At 43.6% G+C, this 16,800-nt stretch overlaps 1 protein-coding gene across 1 annotated transcript; it reads right to left on the bottom strand.

The window, feature by feature from the left end:
• Positions 1–1,593: 1,593 nt before the first annotated feature.
• On the bottom strand, positions 1,594–6,978 carry LOC125157600 (doublesex- and mab-3-related transcription factor C1-like). Its single transcript, XM_047844482.1, has 6 exons — positions 6,923–6,978; positions 5,497–5,715; positions 5,255–5,412; positions 4,373–4,509; positions 3,068–3,215; positions 1,594–2,104 (listed from the first exon to the last, which is right to left on the bottom strand). The coding sequence occupies exons 2-6, from the start codon at positions 5,709–5,711 to the stop codon at positions 1,992–1,994; spliced, it is 771 nt and encodes a 256-aa protein (XP_047700438.1). The 5' UTR covers positions 5,712–5,715; positions 6,923–6,978; the 3' UTR covers positions 1,594–1,991.
• Between the last annotated feature and the right edge of the window lie 9,822 nt (positions 6,979–16,800).

The raw sequence follows: 16,800 nt of genomic DNA on the forward strand, positions 1-16,800 counted from the left end.
CTTCCTTCCTCTGTGACAGTGTGGCCTTGTTTATCTAATACTGGGCGAGGAGGGGTCTCGGGATCACTGATTTAAGTAGCAAATCAGGGAAGGAAGGAAAGCATGAGATGGACATCAGTCTTGCCCTATGTGCTGAGTGACCTTGCATGTTTATCTGGCATGAGATAAGGAATATAAGAAGCCTGACTTCTCAAGGCCTGAAACAAGAAAGCATAAGTTGTTATCAGATGTCATCACCATCAATCGTCTTGGGTAAAAATGAGGGAGGCATGGGAGGAGGGAGAAAACACAATGGGAAATAGTCAGCGACTGGGCATATCCAGTGGAGCTTTCCGTCTTCTGGGTGGGGTCTCCAGGTCCTTCTTTGTTTGGAACATCAGCAGAGGACCGAGATCTGATCTCAGTGCACATAAGATCTGATCCACTACTACATATTGTTACATTGAATAGGAAACAAAAGAACTATTTTTGGAAGACTCTTCTCACTGGATGTCTGCTGCTTCAAGTTTTGAGCCTTTCACTCAATGGTATATGTACATAGATATACTATCAGCATGTAGGAAAAGTAATGAGAGATTGATGAGTATGTATTATGATTGTCTTAAATATAATGCAGGTAATGTAATTGCTACTTTATAGAATTTAGTCTTTAAAATTTATAAAATTATTAGCTAATTTAGGGCCTGGCAAAGAGAGGGGAGTCTTCCTCTATCCATCTGTGGCTACAAATTTCCCCTAAAACACTTGTGCAAGTTACTTGTACTCATATAGTGTGTGTCCTCATAGGTAAAATACTAGTAATAATGCTTAGCTCAGAGAGCTGCTGTGAGGCTCTATGTGTTTAGCATACAGTGGGCACAAAATCAATGATAATGATTCTTCCTCATATTTCATGGGTCCTTCAAAAGTAGGCTCTGGGTCTAATTCATGTCCCCTCTTTGATTCTTCTGGCCCTGGTTGCCTTCAGTGCCCCCCACTGTAAAATACACATTCGACTAGAATCGAACTGGCATTCACTTGGCCATAGTTGGCTTGAATGGATGTTATCTTTGGCCCACGTACAGGAAACCAGAGCCAGTGTTTTAAAATTGAGATATTTTACATAGAAATCTAGAATTCCATCTTCTCTTGAAAAATCAGGAGATGTGGCAATGAAGAGTCCACATCCCTACATGACAACAATTGGCTGGAGCCAGGTGGCAGCTGGCCCCTAAGGTAGAGCATGCACTGTCAGTTGGCCAGAGCCTATCAGTCCTGCTCTGCTCATTCGCAAGACCTGCTTGACCCTGAAGACAACCCAATTTGGGGCCCTCTGGACAGCTGGAAGCAGTCTATGCCAGGCAGAAGGTAGGCACTTCCTTGCTAAATGAGTAAAACCCTTACCCCCCTCACCATCTCCCCCTTTTTTCGCTACCATTTTCTTGTCTTGTCATGCTAAGAAAGCCCAGTTATTGAGTAAGGTGATTCTCACTTAGAAAAGTAAACTGAACAAGCCTGTTAGAGTCAGGAGAGTCTATGTTATACTGTGGTAGCAAACAACTCCTATATCGCAGTGCCTTACAACAACGAGAATTTATTATTTGTTCACACACACAAACCTAGACACAAAATGAAAACACCCTTATATTTTGACAAGCATGCATACATGCATGAGTGCATGGGTATGTTTGCAATCACGAGTCAAATGAAAACTCTGGCATATGAACATATGACCTCCCACAGAACCCTATTTAGAGACTGATCAGCTTAGACCCCATGACGCTGTTTTCATAAGAGACATAAAAAGGCCCCAGAATCTAGGCATTAAGGGATGGTGGTACAAGAATATCCACTCTCAGCCAAGGAATTGTCCCATATCATAAAAAGAGTCTGAAAAGCTTATGAAAGAACCTAGAAGTTAAAAAAACAAACATGTTAAGCATTTTGGACTTTAAACATTTTGCAAATGCATGAATAGGAAGTACTCTGGTGAGGCCTCCTCTTCTGGGTTTCTAGCTCAAGAGGGAGATGCACCCCAGATGTCCAATAGGCAGAGAAATGGAGCTGGCTGGCCTGGGTCCGAGAGAGGAGCTAGAAGGCTGGGGTCCTTCATCTCCAGCAGGAGCTGCAGATAGAAAGGAAGGCATCAGAGCCACGTCACATCCGTTTCCCCTCCTGGCTCTCCCCTCTTTTTTGTTCCACCCAATCGAGGCTTTGTCACCTGGACTACAGCACAGAACTCTTCCTCGCTGATGTGTTCATCTTGGGTCTTGCCTCCTCCAATCTCTCCATCAAAGTCACCACATATCTTTTTTTTTTCTTTTGTCAAGCCCGGGATAATTGAATATACTCCTCTCTAGCTCAGACATTCCCGGGCTCTTCACCACCCACAGTTTCTGGTCTAGCCCCTAGGCCTGGCATTCTAGACCTGGGTGACCAGTAGCCTCCCCAGCCTCATCCCTTTCTGTTCCAGCAGTTCCTCTAATGTTGCTGCTTCACTCACACACCACACCCCATCCAGCATTTTGGTCTGGGAGTTCCCAGCCTTCCCTTTCAACCTTCCCAGGATTCTATCGCTCCTCTGATCCTTCCTCTCCAGGCTCAACATTGAAATTTAGCCACAAAACACAACTAGTGAAGGCATCCAGGCTCCACATGTAGACTGGAGGCAGAGGCCAGATCTCCCTCCAGCCTAGGCTCTTATCACCTATGTATATCCTGCCCACCACCACAGATTGCAGGGGTCAGACTAGAAAGCTCTGGGATGGGAGTGAGGAGACCTGGGCGTGCCACTTGATATGCTGCATGCCTCAGGGCAAGTCCCTGCCACTCTCTGGGCCTCAGTTTCCTTGTTTCTTGACACCAAATGCACTGGGCATTTCCTGATGAGCACAGAGCTCTGACGATTCACTGAGCAACCATCACCTGCCATCTCCGACATCAGGCTGAGGAGCTTGGGTTCCCCAGGCCCAAGGAGGTTCAACCCACCAACCCAGACCTCCCAGATAGGCCCTACTTACCACAGCCCCGTCCCATTTCCCAACCATCCCCACCCTGTGCTGTGCTCTCCTTTCAAGGACCAGGCTACCTGCTGCCACGCAGGGCTGGAGCAGGGAGATGGAGCCAGAAGATGCCTGAGAAGAGTTTCTCAGCATCAGCAGAGCCTCAGCGGCTTCCAGCTTCCGCTGCCACTCTGAGGAGGCAGAAACTGAGTCCTGGTCAGAAGCCTCAGGACCCTGCAATGGAAAGGGTGTGAGAGGATGGGAACTGAAAACCCATGCCTCCCTACGTCCTGCAATTGTCCCTTCAGTCCCCGGTTCCGCTGAAGGCCCCACCCACCCTGAGGCCATCTGCCCTTCCCATGCACTAAGCTTGGCCCCTGCCAGGGTCCTGGACCCCACTATTTTCCAGGATCTGTGGCCGCAGTGAGGACAGGGTCAAGGGTGGCACACGGCTGGAGGACCAGAGTTGAGCATCTAGAAACAAGGAAGGAGAGGCCAGGGGATCAAACCCTCTGGCAGACACATACTGCCAGTAGACAAACAGGGCCAGGATTTTGCAATATCTGGATGTGGGATCTGAGTGCCTGCTGGCCATTAGTCCTTGTGGCTTGTGCAAGTCCTTTCCCCTGTTTGGCCTGTTTTCCTTTCTATGTCTTTCTTGTATATCTTTCTTGAGACACTCATTCCTGCCAGCAGTTTCAAAACTCTCGGGGCAACAGTGACGGGTGTAGGAAATCACAGGTGTCTGCATTTTAATCTGCAAGGCACCTGAAGGGATGTGATTACTGTCCTGTCCAGGGACTGGTTCTCACTTCCATATTCCTCAGTCCCCATGGAACTTGAAGGACCAGCCTGGCTCATCTCCAGGAAGCTTTCTCTAAGGGCCTCTGGACTCCCCCCTGGGCTCTGTGGCCCTCACCACCATGGCCCTCCTTTCAGCAGGACCTTCTTTCCCATCAATCTGTTTCCTCCATCTGAATGGAGGACTAACAGCCTCCATTCGTTGAAGGAATGTGCCACGTTGTGGCACAACGTGGCCTAGTCCTCTTGTCAATGCTATAGGTTTATGATATTGTCCCCATCAGTACACTGCTAGGGAAATGGAGGCTTGGAAATGGCCATATTCTCACAAATAGGAAATGGCAAGGCTAGGAGAACCCTGCCCTTCCCCACTAGTCTGAGATGCTGCCTCCTCCTCCCCTCCTCCTGCTCCTCCACCACCACCTCCTCCTCCTCCCACTTCTCGTCCTTCTCTCCTCCCCCTCCTTCTGGCTGCTCATCGGTCGCCACCTCCACTTCCTCCTTGTATCTCCCACGGCATCAAGCACAAAGGCCAGGCATGCAATAACACAATATACAACTAGCTCCGTGGTCCTTCTCACTCTACGCACATGCTGGACAGGGCAGGGGTCCTGTGGGTCTTCCTGGAAAGAGAAGTTGTGAGTTGCATCTTCAAGGCTGCTGGAGTCCAAGATAGAGACAAAGATTTTGGGGCCTGACCAATCAGCAGACCTCCTTGGGTGCTCGCCTGCAGGAGCCGAGAGGACAGGGTGGAGTGTCAGCACCAGGCCAGCCATGGAGAGGAGACATGGGTATGTTGTGTGATGAGGATAGTAGCCCAGAATGTCAGAGCTATTCAGTAGCCCTGAATGTCAGTCAGAGCTGAGAAGACCTTGAGGACCAGCCAGTTCCTGCTCTTTATTTTCCAACCGGGGAAATTGAGGTCCAAGGAGGAGTATTATTTCCCCAAAGTCATATGGCAGGCTGCAGTAGGGTTAGAGAGGGAACCCATGTCTTCAGGACACAGACAAAAGAGTCTGGGCAGTGGCTGAGATGGGAACCTCCTCACAGCCCTCAGACTCTCCTTACTTCCCCGGCGGGGGGGGGGGGGCGTGCACAGGGGTGGGCCTCAAGCTGGGACATGATGTTCTCCTTCCCAGCTGTGGAAAGCTGGGGACACTTTAGATGAGCCTTTCCCCCCTGAACCCACCCCACCTCACTCCACCCCCACTCTACTTCACCTCCAATCTGAGGTCTCATCTCACCGAGAACCATTTCCACCCCCACCCCCACCCCCCACCCCTCACCCCGATTGCCCCTTCCCACCAATACTTGGTAGATCATATTGATAAAGTTTTATAGGTGGGGCAGCTAAAACCCTGAGGAGTACCTTGCCAAGGCCACATCGAAATTGGGTAGTAGGACTGGTGGCAGCACTGCTCGTGCTCTCTACACCCAAACCCAAGACGCCCTCCCTGACCAGAAACACTCACTGACGACTCCTCCTTGAATGGTCAACTTCTGGACATGGCTGTGAGCTTTGGGAGGGGAGGCCCCACTCGTTATCAGTCCTTGAGTCAGGTGCCTCTTTAGGCATGCCCCCTGCTCCCTCTTCAAGGCACTCTCAGCACGCAAGACTCTGCAGGGATCCCTAAAGTGGGGGATTGCCAGTCTACAGTCAGTCACATTTAGAGGAGGCCCCCTCCCCACCCCCACTGTCAGACACCATACTCACGAGAAGAAGGCACACTTGTGACATTCACAAGCCTGGAAGGGGCAGGAGTGCTCCTGGTCCTTGGTTTGGTCATTGAGGCCATGGTTGTAGCAGCGGGCACAGCAACTTACAGTTCTTTTGGGGCCAAGTTCGATCCCCCATGGGGCTCTGGTCTCAAGGCCAGTGGGGGAGTCGGAGGGGCAGCAGGGCACAGCAGGCATTTCATTGGGATCCATGGTTCTAGGGCCAGGAGTGGATGTCAGGATGGCCACATGATCCCCTACCCTCAGCATACTTCCTCTGCCCTTCAAAATCCCCACCTGAGGTGCCTGGATTCTTCTTCATCCAGCTCACCGCTGAAATTGGATCGCACCCACCCTTCTTGCTCACACAGCCTCCTGCCCAGGAGGCCCTACTCACGCAAAGCCTCGTTCCAAGCAGCTCATGGCATGGTTCCTGTCAACTTTCAATCCAATCATCATTCTCCTTGCCTACCTTCACTCTACATAGATCCCATTTTCAGGCATATACATTCACTCTTGTGCCCCCTTCAACAATTCCTGCCCTCCCCTTCTCATGTGTCATCCTCTACTCTGCTATACCTATTTTTCCTGGCATTCGCTTCCACCGTTGTCTTCCTAACCTCCCACATTCACTCACTCCCTACTCATGACTCTATGGCTCCTGAACTCAATTCTGTTATTAGTCTCATGTACATCCTACGTTCGAATTTCCTCTCACACCCCATTCTGATCTTCTTCTGCACCCCACTGTAATCTTAATTATTCTCTTTTTCCCCCTTTAAGCGGACACCCCTTTGCACCCCATGAGATTATATTATGTTGCTGAATCCCAAGCCCCTCTTTCGATAATTATGTTTTATTCATCCCTTTGATTAGTCATTGACTAGATCCTTGTTGGGCCCCCTATGGAATGCCAGACCCTGACCTGGTCAACAGACAACTCCTCGCTGCACTAATTGTTTTCTTCCACCAACACACCCTCTCTGCTTTCATTCAAACCCATGTATTCCCTCCACAGCCTCCTGACAATCTCCCATGATCCTCTTCACGCTTCAACAGTTATGCTTGGGTACACCTTCCCTGTCCCCCAAACCCAGGGTGTACTACTCCGTCTCAAGGCAGCCCAGTCATTCGCTGCCACTACCACATCAAAATCAAAGGCAGGGGCATATGCCCTGCCTCAGGTTCCAGAGGCCAGGAGTCAAGGGTCTGAGGCAGGGGATCCTCCCCCAGGCGTTCCAATGTTGTTGGTTGGGGGGTGGGGGTGGGGGTGCGGGTGACTGAGTTGGACATCAGGAGCGGGCAGAGGGACCCCACTGAGGTGGAGGAGAGGACCAGGGGTTGGTGATCCAGAGCAGGAGGGAGGGAGGAAAGAAGATGTGTGGAGAACGAGGGCCGTATTCCTGATGCCAGCCTGTGGTTACCTCAGCCTCCAGCCGCAGTGACAGGAGGTGGGAGGGAAGACCACTTCTCTCTCCCTTTCTCGCCCTTCGCACAAAGGCCAATGAGCTTCCAGCGCTGCCTTGCTCCTCCCACATCTGTGGCCAGCGACCAATGAGCTTCGAGTTCCACCGGAACTCACCCACCAAAGCCCCGCCCCCTTACCGTCCTCCCACTTCTCCGCGTGCTGGCTTTACCAAGCCCGCCAGTGAGTAATTCCTGAAGTGAGGTGGAGCTTTGCGTTCCCCCAAACCTTGTTTCCCAGACTTTTCTCTCCTTGGATGTGACATACTACATGCGCGTGCAGTTTTAACTCATGTCCTTGGTATTCTGTAATTTACTTTTACAAAATCCAGCGTGTGTTTTTAAGATTCATCCATATTCCTATGTCAGGGATTCTCAATCAGGGGGGCATCCTGCACCCCCGAGGAACATTTGGATGTGCCTGGAGTCATTTTGGTCCACCTTTGCATGTCTCGGCTTCTGAGCTCCCTGTCTGTTCCATAGATAAATTTGTCTATTCCTGTGCCAGTACTCCACCATCTTAATTTTTACCTCTTGACAGGACACCTTGATCTATGTGTGGTAGGGAAAGTCCCCACATCTTATTCATAATCTTCAGGCGTATCTTTCGTATTCTTCACCTTTTGCCCTTCCAGTATAAATATTAGAATCAACATGTCATGTTCCTTGAAAATTCATTTGCAACACATTTGGGTTGCATTTTCATTAAATCTATGGATCAGCTAGGGGAGAATTGCCTGTATTTATGACACCCAGCCTTCCTAGTCACCAACATGGCATGTCTCTCCATTTATGAGGGTCTTCTTTAATGTTTTAATATTTTAGTTTACTATTTAGGTTTATCTTTTCTACATTCAGATCTTGTACATCTTTTATGGCATATATCCCAAGATACTCTAGAGTATTGTTGCTCTTGTACTTGATATCTGTTTAAAATGACATTTTCTAATTGTATCTAATTTATAGAAATCCATTTGATTTTTAAAAACTGTATTGACCTTAAGGTCAGCCACCGTGTTAAACTCTGTGATATCTAATAATTTGTCTTTAGACGTCTGCAGGTTTCTGTGAATCTTTGAGTAAGAGAAGTACAATAATCAACTTACAGGTTTCTTAAACCTTTACTGACTGGCTAGGACATCCACTACAAGTGGAACAGACATGGCAAAATTGGACCCCTTTGGGTTAACATTTCCATATTAAAATGTATTCGTTGTGTTCCACTGCTTTCTTTCCTTCCTTCCTCCCTACCTCCTTTCTTCTGTCCTCCCTTCTTTCCTTCCTTCCTTCCCTGCTTTCTTCTTCTTTTCTCCCTTTCTTTTCTTCTTCCTTTTTCTCTTCCTTCTTTCTTTTTTCTCTTTCCTTCTCTTTCTTTCTTTCTTTCTTTCTTTCTTTCTCTTTATAGGTTTAAGGAGCTTCCCTTATATTTCTAATTTCATAAGTTTGTCTTAAAACATGAATCAATATCGAATTTTACTTTTCTGTCTCTATTGAAATGTTCAAGAGTCTGTTTAACAGTCTGTTAATACAGTGACTGTTATTTGCAGATGCTTTTTTCAAAATCTGTAGTGAAGTTTATAATCACAAGAGGACAAAACCATAAGTGTGTATCTTAATAAGTTTTCAAAAATTAAACATACACATTCAGTTAGCACCTAGAGCAAGCAACAGAATATATTACCGATACAAAAACCTCTCTCATGCCCCCTTCGACCTGTATTTTTTAAATGTGAATCCAGCTTCATTCTCCAAGGATAAATGTAACTTCTTTATGGTGGATCATCTTTTGTAGATACTGGTGGGTTCAGTTTGCTAAGGCTTTGCTTTGGCTTTTTTTACATCTTCTGTTCATGAGTGAGATCAACTTGAAGCTTCTCTTTCCCATAGTATCTTTGCTGGTTCCAGCGTCAAGGTTCTCTGTTTTTCTTTTTCTTTTTAAATTTTACTTATTTATTTATTGAGAGAGAGAATGTGTGTATGTGTGTATGTGTGAGTGTGAGTGGGGGAGCGACAGAGAGAGAAAGAGAGAGAGAGAATCCCCAATAGGCTCTGCACTAATAGTGAGGAGCCCAACGCAATGCTAGAACTCAGGAACCTGTGAGATCATAACCTGAGGTGAAATTAATAGTCCGACGCTCAACCAACTGAGCCACCCAGGTGCCCCATCAGGGTCAGGGTTTTCTAGTCTCATAGACTGAGTTGGGGAATAGTTTCTCTTTTCTACCCTCTGGGAGTTTTTGTATAACATTGGGATTATCTGTCTTGATTCTTTTTAAAACTTGACCACTAAACAGCTGTGATGCCTGTTTTCTTTACTTTTTGTTTTCTATTGTACCTTGGAGAATTTCAAACATACACAAATCGGGTTTGTATACAAACTTACAATCTCCATGTTCATTACAGCAGAACTGTGTTCCTGGAACTCTACCTTGCATCCATCAGCTTCCAAATAAGCCAAAGGGTTTGTGAAAACAGAATGCTCAGCTCTACCATCTATAGTCTCAGATTAAAGTATCTGGGGTGGAACCCAGAGTTTGCTTTTCTGACAAGTTCTCTGGTTATGCAAATGCTGCCGCTGGGGAATCACACTTTGAGAAACATTGTATATACAAGACAGAATGGTGAGGGAAACCATTACTTGACTGCAACCATTAACAACTCATACCCAATTTCATTTCATACGGACCTTCTCCCCTCCCTCTCTTCCAGATGATTTTCAAGAAAATACCAGAAATCATCCTACCTTATTGCAGAATACTTCACCACATAGCTTTAAAATATGAACAATCCATTTTCTTCAACTTTCTATTTTCAAAACGCACAAAGTTAAAGAGTGAACATTCTTTTACCTAGATTTCATATTATCCCATTGTTTTATCTCTCCTTTTTTTTTTCTTTTGCTTAACCACTCAAGTTCCAAACGCTTCATCCAATAACTTCAGAATGGACATTCTCTTGTCTAGCCATATTACTGTTGTCAAGTTGAAGAAATTTAACAATGACATGATAATATTATCTAAGTCCATACACAACCCGTATTCAAATATATCCTTTTGAGGGTCGACAATTCAATCAAGTATCATACATTGCATTCAGTTGTCATGTCTCTTTAGTATCTTCTGGTCCCAAACAGTCCCTCAACTTAGATCTTCCATAATATTTTCCAAGAGCCTAGACCCGTTTGCTTCCAATGTGTCCACAATACAGTTTTGCTTGATATTTTCCTCTCATTTAGATTTCTTTTTAACATTTTTGGCAAGAATATTAAATAGGTGATGGGTAGTCCACTTTACGTCACATCTGAATGCTCTGAATGAAGGTCAGTTTGTCTAGCTATAGGTGCTGCTCTTGGCATTACTCAGTTTGATCACTTATTTATGGTATCGTTGGACAGATCACTCCATCGTAAAGTTACCTTTGTTCTGTGACTTATAAGAAGTCTGTAGCATGATATTTTGATACCATGTGGGTATTCTGCTCCTTCCCCACAAAATTTCACCTCTTGGCCTTAGTTTTTGTCCCTGGTTATTGTCTGATTTGATTATTATCTGGTGGTTGAGAAATGATGACTTTCTATTGCTGTCATTCCTTTCTACTTTTATTGACGGACATTTTGCTGTGAAGACGAACATCCCACCTCCCCACCCCCACCCTGTTGCTGCTGTTGTGTTTGCAGCAGCAGAGGAACATGAAAAGCCACTCATCTGTTGTGTTCAAAGAAATATAAGGAGAATAACGTGGAAAATATTAAGAGACATGTAAACAAATTTAAGATGAATTTGGTAAAAATTTCTCTAACAGTCCAAACAGAACAACAGAATTTATTGCCTGAAGTTAACAACAACAAGAACAAGATTTTTTAAAAATTAAGAGAAGCTGAGTTATAAATTTGGCAATCTATAAAACAGTTTGGCTCCTTTGTGTGCACCTTTTCTCTCTCTCTCTCTCTCTCTCTCTCTCCCTCTCTCTGTCTGTCTCTCTCTCTCTCTCTCTCACACACACACACACACACACACGAACTTTTTAGATAGACACATGCTTAAAAATATAAATAAGAAACACTGTTTATTTCAGTTACAGAATGTATGTTAGAAAATCGTGACACCATATATTAGAATTTACAAAAAGAAGATCTTCAACCAAGTCTACATAATACAAGACCTTTCCAACAATGTGAAGGAGGAATTGATTCAAAATCTGAAAAAAAAATTCAAATACCTTATTTTTACCATTACCTGAATCATGAGACATGAGACCCTGGCCAATTAATACCTTAGGTACATTTTATCTCCAAGGACTTTCCAGTTAGCAAGGATGTTATTTGTAGCTTAAAGAATGGAACTCATGGTGTGGAGCTTGTGGAATCTTTTCTATCACTTAGAAAAGAATTTGAGCTAAGTACAAGAGATATTACAAAAGATAGTTTCTGTCATGAAGGACCATAGTCTAGCTATTATGCTGGAAAGCAATTCTCATTGTTGTTTTAAATCAAGAGTCCGATGTTTCTCTTATTCTTCTTTCCACTGTATGATACATATTGAGAACATGGATACTTAGCTTTCTAAAATAGACTATATGTAAAACATCATGGATATAGTTATTAATGTCATCCAGTAAATATGTACTAATGCAGTGATTTCATTGTAGCTTAACTTTGTCAATCTTTTTTTTTTTAACTTTGTCATTCTTGCTAGAGGTTTGTAAGTTTTATGGATCTTTTCAAAGAACCAGATTTTTGTTTCATTGATTTTCTCTATTGTTTTCTGTTTTGTATTTCATTGACTACTGGATTTAATCTTTAACATTGCCTTCCTTCTGCTTGCTTTGCTCTTCTTCTAGTTTCCTGAGGTGAGAACTTAGATTATTGATTTGATGCTTTTCTTTTTACTTAATGTAAATGCTTAATGATGTAAATTTCCATTTCAGCAATGCTTTAGCTCATCCACATATTTTGATATGTTTTGTAATCATTTCTATTCAGTTTAATTCATTTCTTGATGTGCTGGAACATTTTCTCTTTAGTCCATGGATTGGGTGGCCTCCTTACCACTGGGTGTTAAAATCATTTCAGCAGGGATAGGGAAGTCTCCTTACTGCCTGGTGGAGGTATAGTTCCAGAATCTCCACGTGATTGATTTCCACTAACATAGGAGGGGCAGAGTGGCCCTTGTTTCTGCAAGTCAAATGTGGAATTCTAGGCTTCCCGTTAGATCTTTGCTGGTTTGAGTGGGGGCAAAGCCATAGTTTGTTCTGTTGTGTTTGGCTGAAGCGGAGCAGTTATTGTCAAAGGGTTTTCTGTCTTGCAAGGCTGCCACTTTTCTGATCCTTATGCTGGAGACAGCAGGCTTTTGTTGCAGCCATTTTGTTGTTCTCATTGTCATCCTTGTCATCATCATTGGTTTGCCTATGCCTTTTGTCATTTCTGGGTAGCTGGCTTCTTCAGCTCAAAGTCTGGGATATATGACACAGAAAGAAAACCAAGGGAACTCACCATTGTGTCCTTCCTTTTGGTTCTGAGATCCCTAATTATTCTGCCTTCTCCTCTCCACTTTGCAGAGTCCTATGTTTATTTTATACATGGTGTCCAGGCTTTTAGATTGTAGTGGTAAGAATAGGGAGATGTACCTCTACTCTATCTTCCCAGAAGCATAAATATCTATATGAATTTAATTATAAGTACTGATTTTTCACGTGTGTTTGGATTTAAAATTAAATTTAAATTCAATTTTAATCCAACTTAAAATAATTGAATTTTAAGTGAAAATTAAATATAGCTTTTGAATTCAATATGTTTGTCTTTGATCAGAAACTCTAATTTTTGCAAAAAATAAACACATTTACCTGATAAGGTATTTGAAAAATATATCCCAAATTGCATGTGCTTTGAAGAGATAGGAATTAACATTCAAAAGACTCCCAGATAAATCAGGCATAATTAAAACAGTTCCATCATAGGTAAAACACAAATTTTAGGTCAGAATCATAGTTTCATGGGGAAATTTCTCAGTTCCTCAACTTTGGATGTTTACCCCAATTTCTAAGGTATATCCACTTCATTGAGTTAATATTCAGAAACATACTTCAGCTTCAATAACCAAATATGAGTATTCCTACAAAAGCTGTTAAAATGACAATTAGGAAGTTCAGTAGATGTGGGAAATTTGTCACTTGGTAAATTCATTAATTTTAGGCGAGTTGATTTTGTTGTTACCCAGAATCACAAAGCATAACAGGGAGAATCCTGGACAAAGGGGGCTCTTCTCCTGGCCATCATCCATCTGTGCAAGCACATGGAGGGAGGAACTCATTGTTGGCTAAATGAGGCAAGTGGATTCTGAATCTCTTAATTTGGATTACTGTAATAGCTTTTGTGTATTTGTGGCATTTCGGAGGCTTATCGATAGTAATTAGAGCTAATATTTTGGGGGCATTAGCTATTTGCCAGACAGTGCACTAAATGTCTACAAACTTTGTCACATTTAACAAGCCTTCCCCCCCCCTGCATTATTATCCTCAGTTTTGCAAATTGGAAATCTGAGGTTGAGAGAGACTAAGTAATTTGCCCAGCTAAGCAGTGGTAGAACCAAGTTTCAAATTAAAAACTGTCAAGAGACTCTTAATAACTGAGAACAAACTGAGGGTTGATGGGGGGTGGGAGGGAGGGGAGGGTGGGTGATGGGTATTGAGGAGGGCACCTGTTGGAATGAGCACTGGGTGTTGTATGGAAACCAATTTGACAATAAATTTCATATTTAAAAAAATAATAAAAATTGTCTATCTTATACAATTGTCATTTGTGGGCTCTTGACATCTTTACAAGCATCTTTGTCCAAGGTCCCAGAATACCTTGAGTAATCAAGCCCTGAACACACCGGCTGTACGTAAGCAGGCATCTCTTGGCAGTTCAAAGGGTTTCACATAAATAGTCATTAATTGTATGTAAACTCAGATTTTAGGCTACTGTTGGGAATCTTTGATCAATGACTGAGTGATATTTGTTGAATATGCAGAGACTGATTCAGAGGGAGAAACGTGGAGCTATATTTCCATACTGTGGTGTGAAGAGTAGTCTTTTGGGCCTCTTCTACGTTTTAACCAGAAGCCTATCAATAACCAGCAGGGCAGTGGGCTGCATCAATATAAACATAAGCTATTTCAGTGGAAAATACTAACTTGGTTCTATGGAATTATGAAAACCATAATTAGTTGTTCAAACAAATCTCTGTTTCTAACTCTTCCTATGGGAGATCTCTGCAGCCCTTCATCTACATTTTCATTCACTAGAGGCTCTCAGCTTCCTGAACGGATTAGGGATGAAGTTAGCTGTGACCAGAGATATTAGTCCAGACTTGCTGCCAAATATCCAGGTGAAAATCTGGTTTTATTTAAGACCTGGTGGCCAAAAATAACTCCCATTGAACTGAAATAAGATATAATTTGGTGACCAGATGCAGGTGTGGCAATCATTGTGCTTCAAATGTTCCAGTTAAATTGATGGTTTTTCAAGAGTGACAACTTTGAGATCAAAGATGGTGTCTTATACATCTTTGCTCTTACAGCTCCTGTTGTGGTCCTTTTCACATGGTCGGTGACCAAGAAAAGTTATATCTTGAGAGACATGTAACTGCCAAGCACAGCCACAAACACCCTGTTAGATAAGCACAGTGAAAGGTTGTACTGGAAGCCAGCCAAAACTGGCAGAAGAACCTCTGAAAATTCTGTCCTCCCTAAAAGTCATGAGAAAACTGGCAGAAATTTTCAAAATCAATGTTTTCGGAACTCAGGAAATACACCAAAAGCATGCAACACCATCAGGTATGTTTATTCTAGAGAAACAGATGAATCTCAGTAGGAAGAATGAGCTATGTGGTGTATCAACTGGCCCTATTCCCATGCTCCTCTATCCAAGGCTTCTATGGTAGCCTTGAATATGGACGGCCTGCAGTCTCAGTGAAAGCCAGCAGCCTGGCAGCTGCCACAGGGAGCAGAAAGGAGATGGGCCTCCTGCAAAGTTTCACTCCCAGGGAACTGTCATTATATGACCTGTATGGTTGGTCCTGGATGACCCCACTTGCATGGCTGTCTGTATTTGCACTGACTCAGAGCTTGCCCATTTGAAATGTGTTTTCCATGGGGGCACTTGTCAAAAACATTTAGGGTCAATTGTTTAACCTTGCAGCTTCCTCAGCAGTAGACAACACGTGGGGCATACAATAGGTGATCCAAATCCTTAAAAACACTGAGTAGTAAGATGTTCACAGGGACTTTAAAAAGTTGTGACATTATCTCAATTAATCTTTGACAAAGCAGGAAAGAGTATCCAATGGAAAAAAAGTTTCTTCAACAAGGATACTGGACCACTTTCTTACACCATACACAAAAATAAACTCAAGATTGATGGACAACCTAAATGTGAAACAGAAAACCATCACAGTCTTAGAGGAGAACACAGGCAGCAACCTCTTTGACCTCAGCTGCAGCAACTTCCTACTAGACATATCTCCCAGAGGCAAGGGAAACAAAAGCAAAAATGAACGATTGGGACTTCATCAAAATAAAAAGCTTCTACACAGTGAAGGAAACAACAAAACTAAAAGGCAGCCTACAGAATGGGAGAAGATATTTGCAAATGACATATCTGATAAAGGGTTAGTATTCAAAATCTATAAAGAACTTAGCACACTCAACACCCAAACAAGAAATAGTCCAGTGAAGCAATGAGCAGAAGACATGAATAGCCACTTTCCCACAGAAAACATCCTGATGTCTAATAGACACATGAAAAGATGCTCAACATCACTCATCATCAGGGAAATACTTATCAAAACCATGATAAGATACCACCTCACACCTGTCAGAATGGCTAAAATTAACCACACAGGAAACAACAGGTGTTGGTGAGGATGCAAAACAAGGGGAGCCCTCTTACACTGTTGGTGGGAATGCAATCTGGTGCAACCACTCTGGAAAACAGTGTGGAGTTTCCTCAAAAAGTTAAAACTAGGGGGCGCTTGGGTGGTTCAGTCGGTTAAGCGTCCAACTTTGGCTCAGAACAACTATCTCATGGTTTGTGAGTTTAAGTCCCACATTGGGCTCTGTGCTGAAAGCTCAGGGCCTGGAGCCTGCTTCAGGTTCTGTGTTTTCCCCCTCTCTCTCTGCCCCTCCCCTGCGCGCGCACTCTCTCTCTCTCACACACACACACACACATAAATAAACACTAAGAAATTAAAAAAGTTTAAGAATAGAGCTATCCTACAATCCAGCAATTGCACTACTAGGAATTTACCCAAAGGATACAAAAATCCACATTCAAAGGGGTATATGCACCCCAATGTTCATAGCAGCATTATCAACAGTAGCCAAGCTATGGAGAGAACCCAAATGTCCATCAACTGATGAATGGATAAAGAAGACGTGGTGTGCCTTTTAGGTAAAGGCAAATATCATATGATTTCACTCATATGTGGAATTAGGAAATGAAACAGACGAACATGGGGGAGGGGGGAAAAGAGAGGGAAACAAACCATGAGAGACTGTTAAATTAGAGAACAAACTGAGCGTTGATGGAGGGAGGTCGGTGGGGGTGGGCTAGATGAGTGATGGGTATTAAGGTGGGCACTTGTTATAATGAGCACTGAGTATTGGATGTAAGTGATGAATTACTGAAGTCTACTCCTGAAACCAATGTTGCACTGTATGTTAACTAACTAGAATTTAAACCCAAATTGAAAAAAAAAGAGCTGTGACCTTATCCCTATGAATCTGGAAGGCCAGACACATTCCTAAGGCCACAGCATGCTCCAGAAAGATACAAAAAGTCTCTAAGCTCTCAACTCAG

This window comes from Prionailurus viverrinus, chromosome X (assembly GCF_022837055.1).
Source record: "Prionailurus viverrinus isolate Anna chromosome X, UM_Priviv_1.0, whole genome shotgun sequence".
NCBI lineage: Eukaryota > Metazoa > Chordata > Mammalia > Carnivora > Felidae > Prionailurus > Prionailurus viverrinus.